Genomic DNA, 11,119 nt, shown 5'->3' on the forward strand with positions numbered 1-11,119 from the left:
TTACATTTCTGATTTCAACAATACGTATGTGCAGACCAACAGTATATTATATAGATATAGAATATAGATTATGTATATAACGGTGTAGTACATTATAACGTCAGTTTATAGGCTTGCCTAGTTTTCAATTTAAGGGTAACATCCTATTTTATAGCTCAATCTAATATTAGTCTCACATTTTAGAGATATACATATAGTTTCATAGTTTGTGAGTAAATTTTATATTAAATATGGACTTAACGGGAAAACTGATAATCAAGGCAAGATTGGGTGATGATATAAGAAGGATACCAATCCACAATGAAGACCTAACGTATGATGAACTTATACTTATGATGCAAAGAGTCTTCAGGGGAACTTTGGACTCTAATGAGGATGTCGTGATCAAATATGCTGACGAAGGTGAAAAAGTTCACTCTAATAGTATAAAAAGTTCATGAGAAAATTTTGAAGCACATTTAGTTTCATTTGTCCACACTTTTATTACTTTAAAGAAGGTCGAATATGCTGACAAAGGTTAGAAAATGTGTTCTAAAAACAGAATTTATGATTTATTAAAACTATAATTTAGTCCAATATGCAGAATATGGCAGTTCTTGACGTTGCGGTGCAACATGCTATTTTTCTTGTGCTCACAGACGACCGTTGTAAATCAGCGTACAAAGTACATTTTCAAGTCATACTAGGAAATCCTACTTAATTTTATACAGATTTATGAACAATATAGTTCATTACTGTTTTAAATGTTTCTTAGCTAACTGTATGAATATTTCAGATGGAGATCTTATCACAATATTTGACGACTCTGACATCAACTTCGCAATTCAAATAAGCAGAATTTTAAAGCTAACCATATTTAGTAAGTAAATATGTGGTATATATGTGTATGATGCGATTTTCGTCCTAAAACACTTCAGTTTAAAAACTAAAACCATATTTATTGAAGTTAAAAACTAGGACTGTCTTGTATATAATTAACCTACTAAATATTTTACATTTATTTCCATTTTTTCAGCGAAAAATGAGCCTCAAATTGCTAAAGAAGATACTAGCAATGCTGGAAGTAATGTGAGACAAGAATTGATCAAAATTCGGAACCAAATAAATAATCTTTTGGATGGACTTGGTGGGGCTGGTGACCAGGAACCTACTGTCGTGGTTAATAACACAGGTAGTTTAGAATATTTTCTGTTGAAATGCTTTAATAGCCAAACTTTTAAATACAGTGGAATCAGAGGTAATAACTGCATAATTTGGTGAAGTAAGTTTAACTTATTGGTTCAAATGATTAGCCTATTGAAAACATTATCGGTGCATTAAAAACGCCTTTTTTGTAATAAAATTTGTAATATTTTTTAACAGAAGAGCCTGCTTCAGTTAAAGCTGAAACTGCTCCTCCACCTACTATCAATCAAAACTATGACACAAGCTTTGATCCACTAACAGCAAACAACACAAGTAGTAGTGTGATGTCATCATTTGACAATGTTTCGCAATGTAAGTTTGAAATAGTCAAATAGATAAATATGTAGTGTACAAGTAGGAAAGGTAGCTAGCGTTTTTTCTTGAGTAGGCTACTTTTTAATTTTACTCCCTACTGTGTTTTTAAAGACTGTAATTCTGCTGCAAATTCCCTTTCTATATTAATTAATCTGATCAGATTTACTGTATTCCTTACCTTTGTTTTTGTTTAGTAAAAAAATCATATTTTTAGTGGATAACCGGCCCCCTAGCCCCAGCGGTAGCCAGAGTAGTGCCCCCTCTCACTCTGGAAGGTCCCAGGTCACCCCACAAGGTACCCCACAACCCATGCAGTCATTCCAACAACCCCCACCCGTGGAACAACCCCAACAGAACCATTATGGGCAAATGCAACCACCGCAACAGAATGCACAGTTGCCGGGACAAACCACTGGTTTTATGGATAAGCAAATGGGACCATCGGTGCCATCTTCGGTCCCGGGAATGCAAAATCAACCAAATCAACAGGTGAAATAAATTTTCTTTTTGAATGTACACTGTTGGTGCCTAGGATTTTAGTCTGCGTTTAGTATAACTGTCTTTAAAAGCCAAAAGGTTCATAATTTGATTATAAAAAGCTTAAAAATATATAAAAATCTGACATTTCAATTTTTACCTCTATTATTTTAGCTGAATAATTTCTGTTATTATACGTTCCCACATTTTCACTAAGTCCGGTCTATATAAAAAATCAAAAAAAATCATAAAATGTTTATTATTAAGTTACTACTTACTTTTTTAGGGTGGTTTCCCTCCACCCCAACAAATGGGGGCGCCGCATGCCCCAAACCCAAATTACCCCAACCCCACCCCACAACACCAGCAACACCCTGGGTACGCACAACCTGTATCAAGTCAGGGAAATTTCCCCCAGCCAGCTACCAGCCAATCAGTGAGCATGATGCCTTCGGGTCAAAGCAGTTTTAACCAATCCCAGGTAACTAAATAAAATTAGAAATTTTTTTTAAATAATATTTTTTTGTGTAATGTTTTCCGGCACCTGTTTGAGATTGTATATTTTTTAACCAATATTTCATTTTTAGCCACAATATCCACCTTCTACAAGTGGATTTGGATCTTTTAGTCAACAACAACAACAACAACAACAGCAACAACAGCAACCGCCCCAGGAACAACAACAACCCAGAATGCAAGCCCCTTATGGTGGTGTACCCCCTGGCCAAAACTACCCCCCACAAACAGGGCAAAATCAGCCCCCGTTTCAGCAACAACAGCAAAGGGGGCCTTCACCCCAAGGGTACATGCCCGGGGCCCCACCCCAGTCAGCAGGAAATCCACATCGTATGTTTGGAAGAGGGGCTTATAGACCCAGACAAGCAGGACCTGGGTACCAGTGAAGTAACAACAAGGTGCAATTTAAGAATTTGAAAATATAGCTAGAACATTACTTTGCAGTTCAAGGTTTAACGTATGCTATTATGCATAGGCGTCACGTTATTGAATTTTTAACTAAATCTGGGTTAAACTTTTTTCAAAATCTGGGGTGATATTGTTAGAATACAGTTACACTCATAGTCATAAAACATTAGCAACCTTATTGAATAATGTGGACATGACACCCCAAATGTGCCGTCTATGCTACATGTACTAAGTAGCACACACATATTACAAGTAATTATGCTGCTTTTTCCCTTCCTACAGTAGGTCTACCAATTATATATAATAGAGTGGGGGAAGATGGGACACCTTTTCATTCTATTTTCTCGTCCCATTTGGTAGTAACTAAAGAACATTCAAAGAATTTTAAAACCGTATCCTTACAACTCTATAGATTGTTGTAAATTGTTTAAAACACGATCAGGATATTTGAATATGATGTGCTAAAGGTGTTCAATCTTCCCCTACCCTACATATGTACTGACAATTGAAAATAAGAAAATATTTGCAATTTTTTCATAGAAAATTTATAGAGCAAAGTTCTAATACCTGGATGATATAATAAATACGTTAATGGCTAAAAAGAATATTTACTATTTTTACATTAGCAGTAAGCTTGGTGAAAATCTCCCATATGCTATATGCAACGATATTTTCATAATATGAAAATAAGCGTGTTGCATTTAAATAACTGTAAACTTGATATTACTAATATAGTGTTGTGAATGATTATTATTACCAAAATAAATTATGATGACTGTTACTTTTTGTCTAATATGTTTAATTTATAGCAGCAGTATCAAGAATGAATGAATGTTACTTATTTATCTTCGCGTGGCCGGCAACGACAGTCATTCTAACATGGGTATTTTACACAGCTCCAGCTCACTTACAAGTTACCACATATGTAACTTTGTGGGTAATTATGTTTTTAAATTTTTTTCAGAATATTTAAGCGTGTATGATATTGGGGTAATGAGGCATTACAATCAATAAGTTAGATTTGTTTTTCCCAAGTTTTGTGTCTTAACTATCCCTGCCTCCACTGCATTTTTAATATTTTGGCGACGAGGGCATACCTACACAGAAAAGGGCAAAAGGCTCGCATTTACTGCAACTGCATTTTAAAACAAAACGTCTTTTTTGGAATATTGTATTTTTGTACAATGCAACCTGAAGTAATAAGCCCCTTATATATCAGCATCAGGTATAAACAGTAAAATTTACAAAATGCAGCTTTAATTGCGAATTGTACTATAAAAATTGCACTTTTTCGGAAAATGGTAATAGTGAATATATGCCAAAAATGTTTTCTATATCTGAATTTTTCGTAGAAAATGTGTGCACTAGGGACTAGACTATTGTGTAATACCTCTATGAAGCTCTTAGGTGCAAAAAACATATCTTTACACTTCTATAAAAACGCTGTTCCAGCGCTATCCCTCTATTTAAAGTTAACAACAAACGAGAATTGGAATTTAGTAGAAACTGGTTCCGGATATCGGTTTAGGATAAAATATTATCAACCTTTTAAACAAATGGAACGACCTGTTTAAACAGTAGGATATCCAACCAATTTTATCTCCACATGGCATACAAAATCATCTATATATCATATATCTATTGTGTATTTCTTGCATATTGCACAACATTAATCATATGGATACACCTCTTGCAGTGCAGGCCGCATTAAATACTGAGCACCGTCATATTCATCAAAGTAATCGTAAATTTGTTTATGTTTGATACGCGTGTTCCTGACCACTTCTATATTTTCTTCAACTACATATGTGGTTTGCGAGTCTTTTCTATCTCTTTCATCGACTAGAATAGCGTAGTTTGGTTGTGTTTGCCACGTCTGTGTGAAAAGTAATGGGTTAACGGTTTAATATCACCAAGTGGTTGTAATTGTAACATGAAATAAGTTGCATATTATGATACATAATGTATTTGAACTCTTGAGTGTCTTTTTATACACCAGACACATATGGTGCGTTTATACACCTCATGCCCGCTGTCAAGTTAGAACATGGGTGTCTTCTTATTAACCAGACACACATGGTGTATTCAAACACCCCATGCTCACTGTCAAGTTATAACATAAGTGGCTTCTTATACACTAGGCACACATTGTGTATTCATACACCTCGTGCTTGCTGTCAAGTTATAGCATGGCCCATGGGTGTCTTCTTATACACTAGATGCACATGGTGCAGTACTGCAGTCATACCACTCATGCTCGATGTTAAGTTATAACATGGGTGTCTTCCTATACAACAGAGATGTACATAAACCAGATGTATCCCTTGGTATATATGAAGACCTCTATATTAGAACATATACAACACACAATACATACCGGTCTATCTCCATGCATTCTCCGTATCCATAGATCTGGTGCTTTACAGTGATCATCCCAACCTACTATAACACCTCTGTATCCATACAACTTGTGTTTTATCACCTGACCAACACGATACTTTACTTGCTTGGGCCGTGGTACCCTAGGGGTACTTGAAGCTAAAAAGGCAATTTTGTATAGTGTTATGGGAAATTGAAGTGACTATTAACCAGATAAATGGTTTTGGGAAGTGCCGGAAAAACGACAGTCAATATAACACGGGTGTTCTGTTTCAAACACCTCGTGCCCGATTACAAGTTACCATGTATGTAACTTGTTGGTGACTAATGGTAAAGCATATTTTAAGTAATTGGAATTTGAACAGTATTTTCAACTTTAATCGATTTTCGTTCAGTTTTAAATGTGTTTTGTTGGAAATAGCATCATAAACATGCAACTGACTTGCAAAGAGGCCATAGGAATTACGAAACGAGAAAACTTCTTCTGCAACAGATTCAGGTTGTACTATTTGTTTTGGTAGTTTCTTATGTGGAAGATGGGTTGGCGTTTTTTCATGCTTTCCAATCTGAAGTATAGGTACAAATAGTAAACTTAAGTTATGTGTTGTTTTCTATAGCCTAACAACAAAATTGATGTGTTGAAACTTAAATTATAAATGAATGTAACTTCTTTATCCTTGTGTTGCAACGACAGTCATTATTACCATGTATGTAACTTTGTGGGTAATTATATTTCGATATGCCATGAATATATAGAGTATTAACTCAAGATATACCTTCACTGTTAATGGAGTAGTAAGTATAGCTTTAACGCTGCTGTGTATCCACGATCGCCATGATGAGACGGATAAATAATTCTTTGAAAACTCTTTTACTGTTTCTATTAAACTGAAATAAAAAATGATTTTATTAACTTTGATGTAATATACATTATATCAAGTTGTCAAAAACTATATTTATAGTTTATTATTGATAGTTTTATAAGGAAAATTTAGGTAAAAAGTACTTACTTTAGTACTGATTGAGATCGTATTCTTTCCCGAGTGGTCCCACTATATTCCGACAATAAATACTGTGCTGGTACAGCAGCAAATATTAAAAGCAACTGCAGAGCTTGAAGTCTAGTGATTTGTACGCCTGGCATCGCTAGAGATATGTCAAAACTGGTAACATTTCTGTACCTTTACCAGATACAATTTTCAAAATGGGTTGCCTTTTAAAAATAATAACAAAAACACGTGTACAAATTAACTAGCGAAGCGTGACCATAAATCGGTAGAGCAAAAAGATTATTTTTTACGCAAATGTTGTGCTAAAGTCTTTCAAATATTCTATATTTAACGTAAAATCATTTCTATTCTGTTTTAAAATAAAAAAGAACATTATTTTGGAAAGTGTAAAATGGCTGTTTTAACTTATAGATAGAAGTAGAAAAAGGCAAATTTCCCTCTTTTTTCCTTTGTTTACCTTTTTAGGGGTTCCTATCTCAAATCCAATCTCTCGTCAGTTACCTGTTGACAGTCTGTAAGCAACGTTAGTTTTCTCTCAGCGAAAGTTTGCAGTTGTTTTGCTTGATTTCTAATGGAAATTATACCGGACGTTGACGTTTTTGTTGGCAATAATATTCACGTAGATTTTGAAATATATCATTACTGGCTGAGAAATATCGGAGGTAAAAATTTTTTTACTGTTATAGTGCATATATTATTATGTTTTTGTGGGTTTAGCAGTCACGCTTTTTTCTGGTGCTTTTATTCAGTAGTTTTTACCCACAGCGTGTGTATAACGACTGTCGCTTTGTTGCTAAATAAAAAAATCCTTATTTTTTACACTATTTTTGCATTATTGAAAACTTTTTTCAGCTGATGAGGTAACAGATCTTCTTGTATCTTCTGGAGCGTCTAACATCAGTCATATTGAGATAAACAATGACGATTTTGAGAAATCCTTGTTATACAGCCATGTACTTGACCAATACCGATTGTTTAGTATGGTAGAACCCATGGTACAAGTTCCTACAGTTCTATGTACGCAACTGACTTACCAAATCTCACATAAGATTCAAGAATCTCTGGTTTCGAAGTAAGATATTTTTTGAAATTGTGACTGTTAGTAAATAAGTGTGTGTGAATATAGGTATTATATTGGGGTAATGACTAATGAGACAAAAAATGTTTTAGCGTTCCAGTTTTATCAGTAAAATGTTTTTACTCCAATGTCAGTTCTTTCAAAAACAGGCTTTGCAAAAGTATATTGCATTCACAATTATCAAAATTAATCAATAAGCTCAAGACCCCACATTTTGGTAAAATTTAATATCCTTCTGCGTATGCTGGAAAAGGATTATACTTAGGATGTGTAGTGATAAAAATATGTAATATATATTATACTGAAAGTCCAAAAACTAAAGTTTTTTTTCCAACCCTCTGTCTTTATTATTTCCAGTTACTATGAGCTTGATGACCAAGTAGTCAGGGAAATCTTGGGCAAAAAACTGAGCAAAGGAACACGAAGGGACTTGGACGAAGTTGCCGCAAAAACTCACAAAAGACTTCGTTTCTGCCACCGCCAGGTAAACATTACGTAGTTTTATGTAATTTTTGACTCTTACAGTTACAGCTCTGCCATACTGGTGACACAAATTAGGTAAAATTATTGACTAAAGAACAATTTTTAAAATTTTCCAAAAATTGTTTAAATATTGTTTACAAAAAAACACGCACAAGATGAAGTAAGTAACATTCATTCATTCACTGATTCACCTATTTCATACATTTTAAATATATATATATATATATATATATATATATATACCAGTCTGCAAAGTATGGCAGTTCCTGACGAGATCTCGCGCGTGCAAGACGGTTATTTTTCGCGTTCGCGCGTGCTATCATTAAAATCTGCGTGCAAAGCATGTACATTTTCAAGCCACGTTAGGAAATCTTACTTAATTTAATACGTATTTTTTCTTTGTTTAATTAATTGGCGCGCGTAGGACAAATTGTGGCGTGCATAACCGAAAGTCTGTAAAAAAATCGCGCGTGCACCTGCCATATATATATATATAATATGTATATATGTATTCTACTCATTTTTTGCAAAAAAATAAGAGTAGGCTATTTTTCTTTCTAGTTTGACAATTGCAAGAGAATTTTCAAAACTCTGGAAGACTGGCCTGGCAGTCTACTTGATAATATACAAACTAAGTTTCTTCTCCCGCAAGAGTTAGCATGGTAGGTTTAACTGTCTACAATATTTATCACAAAATGTAATATTCACGTCTTATTTTTATCTATCTAATATATATTTATATATACGCGATGTCCTACATTGGTTTGCCCATTACCTATAAAATAGTAACTGTTAATTAAGTTTAAAGAATAAAAATAACAAAAGTTTGATATATATATAATAGTAAACATATTATAAACATGTTTAAACAAAATCTAATTCTCCATCTATATGTTTATAGTTATAGCACCTTTTATGCACCTATATTTCAGGAAATACACCGTGGTTGTTTTCCTGTCCAGTTTACGGTTTGAATGTTGTAAACGAAAGTTAGCTTATCTTACTACAAGTGATTTTATAGAATGTGGGAAACTTATGATACAGAACTGGACTGCAGCAGCTACAGGTACATTAATGTTTTTGCTAGCCTATGTATATATATATATAGGGCATAAATGTTTTTTTTTATAATGCATAGATATATATATATAGTTTAATTGCATATATTTCATAGATATGCAAAATGCACTAAATAGGTACTGACCAAATATATATATATATAAATGTTAAAAAATAAATGAGGTTTATAAAAATTCTGAGGTGACATTGCTAAAATACAGATACACTTATAGTTGTCAAACATAGGGAACCTCATTGATTAATGTGGTAAATGCAATATACTTTGGCTCTACTTTTTTGTATAAACACTTAACAGCAGAGTAAAACTGTTTTAGGCTAAAACTTGGGTGCAAAAATATATGATTACTCTTCCTTTAACAGTTGGTACCATGTCACCCTCATGCCACCTCTACAGGTTCAGAAAACCCTGAAACAGAATTAGATCGAGATTTTTTGAACGAGCTTCGTTCTGTACGTGTTCTATCTGCCGACCAGAAGATCTGTGAGAAACATAGACATCTTATATCGCAAGAAATGGAGAAAACATACCCTACATTATCCCAAGTAAGAATATAATATTTATAAATAGCTTAAAATGTAAACAGTTTTTGATTTAATGCTGATGTTATTATTTCCAATACAAAGTTGGCAAACTTTTTAAATCACAAGGAAGACAGGGATAGTTAGCTAATTTTATGAAACCAATCTAACTAGTGATTAATGCAGTGCGAAAAATTTTAGAGTTTGTCTTCTTACCTTGCCTCCCCAGGTTTGGCGCCTATGATTTGTCTATGTTTGGCTGCAGTTACCACTTTCTATAAATTTCTGGGCTGTTTAGTACACATCTTAAAACAATAGTTACTGTTCTATACCAACCAGCAGAGCCTAAGCTGCATTCAGCTATTTCCTATTTATAAGCTGTTATATTTGCATTGAATACATCATTCTTCAGGCATCCCGTACTCCGGATCAATCTTCACAGAGTCGTCTATCCCGTGTCCGCTCCCGAGACTCCTCCAAAGACCTCATCCCTGAAGCTTTGTTTCTCAAAGTTACTCGTGGATTGGTTACCATAGCGTCGAACTTGTACAGGACTAAAGAAGCGCAAGATTTCTTCATTGATGTTGTGGAAAAGGTGAGAGTGTTTTATACAACGTAAATTCTATTGTGATAGACAACAAACTTGAAAAAACACATTTTAGCATTGTCACTCAAAATTTGAAACGTGTTATGCTTATTCTATTGTTTTGTACAACAAACTGTCCTATGCAGCACAAGGTGTTGAAAACTGCACACCTTGTCTTGACATATCTGCAACCCAAGGATAAATAAACACTCATTCATTTACCTATGATAGATGTAATGTTAGGTGAAGCTAAATTTACTTGTTAGGCGTTACTAACTTTTGGTGTGTATGTCATACTCGTGTACAACATATTTCTATTCTCATAGGCAACAAACATGACAGTTTTTGTATAAAACAGAACACCAGTGTTATAACGTCTGTCATTTCCCCAACAGGAGGCTAAACAAATACATTTATTTACCATGTTTTGTTAGGTAATTGAGCCTCTACAGTCTTGTAGTTGGAGCAAGTCAAAAGTTGAACATTTTCTTGATTTATACAGCAGCACTGCTTTGCAGTTTACACAAATGCAACAACTTTCGGAAGTTTGGAAAAAGTTTTCTACTACTGCAATACAGTCTATTGTAAAAATGTATTATCCAAGCAAAAGTGTAGATAATAGTTAACACTGTGTGTGTGTTGGAAAAAATATGGAATAGTCTTTAAAACTAATTAGAATGAGCATTTTTTTACAGGTTATAAAAATAAGTAGCATTTCTCCCAAAACCAAAAAATTATGTCAAAATTATTTAAATTTCGTTCTTTCACTGTTTTTTTTTGAAGTAACTTTTATTAAAACTAGAAGTCAACTTTGTGCTTTGCTGTTCCATTTTGTACTGTGTATGCCGATACTGGTTCATAGGTTTTAATATTTTGTCTTTTTTTGGTGCTAGTATTTATTTACATAAATAAATGGAACCCATGTTAGTAAAACTCCATCGAGACACTCTTGGTGACATAAGATGTAAAACTAAGTAAAGTAACATTATGTGCAATGTTTTGTCTCTTTCTTCATCTTTCATTTTTTATAACATACTCAAAAAATCACTTTACTTAAAAAAAATATTCTAAATTGTTTTACAG

General features: G+C 33.7%; 3 protein-coding genes across 5 annotated transcripts; 2 read left to right on the forward strand and 1 right to left on the reverse strand.

Annotated features, from left to right (window-relative positions):
- The first annotated feature begins 136 nt into the window (after positions 1 to 136).
- LOC149734953 (uncharacterized) lies at positions 137 to 4,122 on the forward strand. Of its 3 annotated transcripts, none has more exons than XM_089880276.1 (8): positions 137 to 402; positions 776 to 859; positions 1,016 to 1,171; positions 1,363 to 1,497; positions 1,715 to 1,989; positions 2,264 to 2,458; positions 2,565 to 2,891; positions 3,711 to 4,122. In XM_089880276.1, the coding sequence occupies exons 1-7, from the start codon at positions 231 to 233 to the stop codon at positions 2,877 to 2,879; spliced, it is 1,332 nt and encodes a 443-aa protein (XP_089736402.1). In that variant the 5' UTR covers positions 137 to 230; the 3' UTR covers positions 2,880 to 2,891; positions 3,711 to 4,122. The 3 variants fall into 3 exon arrangements, with proteins under 3 accessions (XP_089736402.1, XP_089736403.1, XP_089736401.1); XM_089880277.1 differs by having other exon boundaries at positions 3,714 to 4,122; XM_089880275.1 differs by lacking the exon at positions 3,711 to 4,122 and having other exon boundaries at positions 2,565 to 3,682.
- A 409-nt stretch (positions 4,123 to 4,531) lies between these two features.
- Positions 4,532 to 6,541, reverse strand: LOC149734954 (uncharacterized). Its single transcript, XM_089880314.1, has 5 exons — positions 6,291 to 6,541; positions 6,057 to 6,168; positions 5,723 to 5,846; positions 5,279 to 5,439; positions 4,532 to 4,777 (listed from the first exon to the last, which is right to left on the reverse strand). The coding sequence occupies exons 1-5, from the start codon at positions 6,422 to 6,424 to the stop codon at positions 4,571 to 4,573; spliced, it is 738 nt and encodes a 245-aa protein (XP_089736440.1). The 5' UTR covers positions 6,425 to 6,541; the 3' UTR covers positions 4,532 to 4,570.
- A 199-nt stretch (positions 6,542 to 6,740) lies between these two features.
- On the forward strand, positions 6,741 to 11,119 carry LOC149734955 (acidic fibroblast growth factor intracellular-binding protein-like). Its single transcript, XM_089880284.1, has 8 exons — positions 6,741 to 6,952; positions 7,143 to 7,362; positions 7,726 to 7,852; positions 8,413 to 8,513; positions 8,784 to 8,917; positions 9,326 to 9,474; positions 9,863 to 10,045; positions 10,471 to 11,119. Exons 1-8 carry the CDS (start codon positions 6,862 to 6,864, stop codon positions 10,660 to 10,662), a joined length of 1,197 nt encoding a protein of 398 aa, XP_089736410.1. The 5' UTR covers positions 6,741 to 6,861; the 3' UTR covers positions 10,663 to 11,119.

Source organism: Ciona robusta, chromosome 6 (genome assembly GCF_009617815.1).
Source record: "Ciona robusta chromosome 6, ASM961781v2".
NCBI lineage: Eukaryota > Metazoa > Chordata > Ascidiacea > Phlebobranchia > Cionidae > Ciona > Ciona robusta.

What these genes read in the sequence shown, in the direction of transcription:
- LOC149734955 (XM_089880284.1), top strand. Translation starts at nt 6,862, where the DNA reads ATGGAAATTATACCGGACGTTGACGTTTTTGTTGGCAATAATATTCAC. An exon ending in CTGGCTGAGAAATATCGGAG is followed by an intron (nt 6,953 to 7,142) that starts GTAAAAATTTTT and finishes AACTTTTTTCAG; the next exon opens with CTGATGAGGTAACAGATCTT. An exon ending in CTGGACTGCAGCAGCTACAG is followed by an intron (nt 8,918 to 9,325) that starts GTACATTAATGT and finishes CCACCTCTACAG; the next exon opens with GTTCAGAAAACCCTGAAACA.
- LOC149734954 (XM_089880314.1), bottom strand. Translation starts at nt 6,424, where the DNA reads ATGCCAGGCGTACAAATCACTAGACTTCAAGCTCTGCAGTTGCTTTTA. An exon ending in CGATCTCAATCAGTACTAAA is followed by an intron (nt 6,169 to 6,290) that starts GTAAGTACTTTT and finishes TTTTTATTTCAG; the next exon opens with TTTAATAGAAACAGTAAAAG. An exon ending in CTACTCCATTAACAGTGAAG is followed by an intron (nt 5,847 to 6,056) that starts GTATATCTTGAG and finishes CCTATACTTCAG; the next exon opens with ATTGGAAAGCATGAAAAAAC.
- LOC149734953 (XM_089880276.1), top strand. Translation starts at nt 231, where the DNA reads ATGGACTTAACGGGAAAACTGATAATCAAGGCAAGATTGGGTGATGAT. An exon ending in TGTCGTGGTTAATAACACAG is followed by an intron (nt 1,172 to 1,362) that starts GTAGTTTAGAAT and finishes ATTTTTTAACAG; the next exon opens with AAGAGCCTGCTTCAGTTAAA. An exon ending in AAAATCAACCAAATCAACAG is followed by an intron (nt 1,990 to 2,263) that starts GTGAAATAAATT and finishes TTACTTTTTTAG; the next exon opens with GGTGGTTTCCCTCCACCCCA.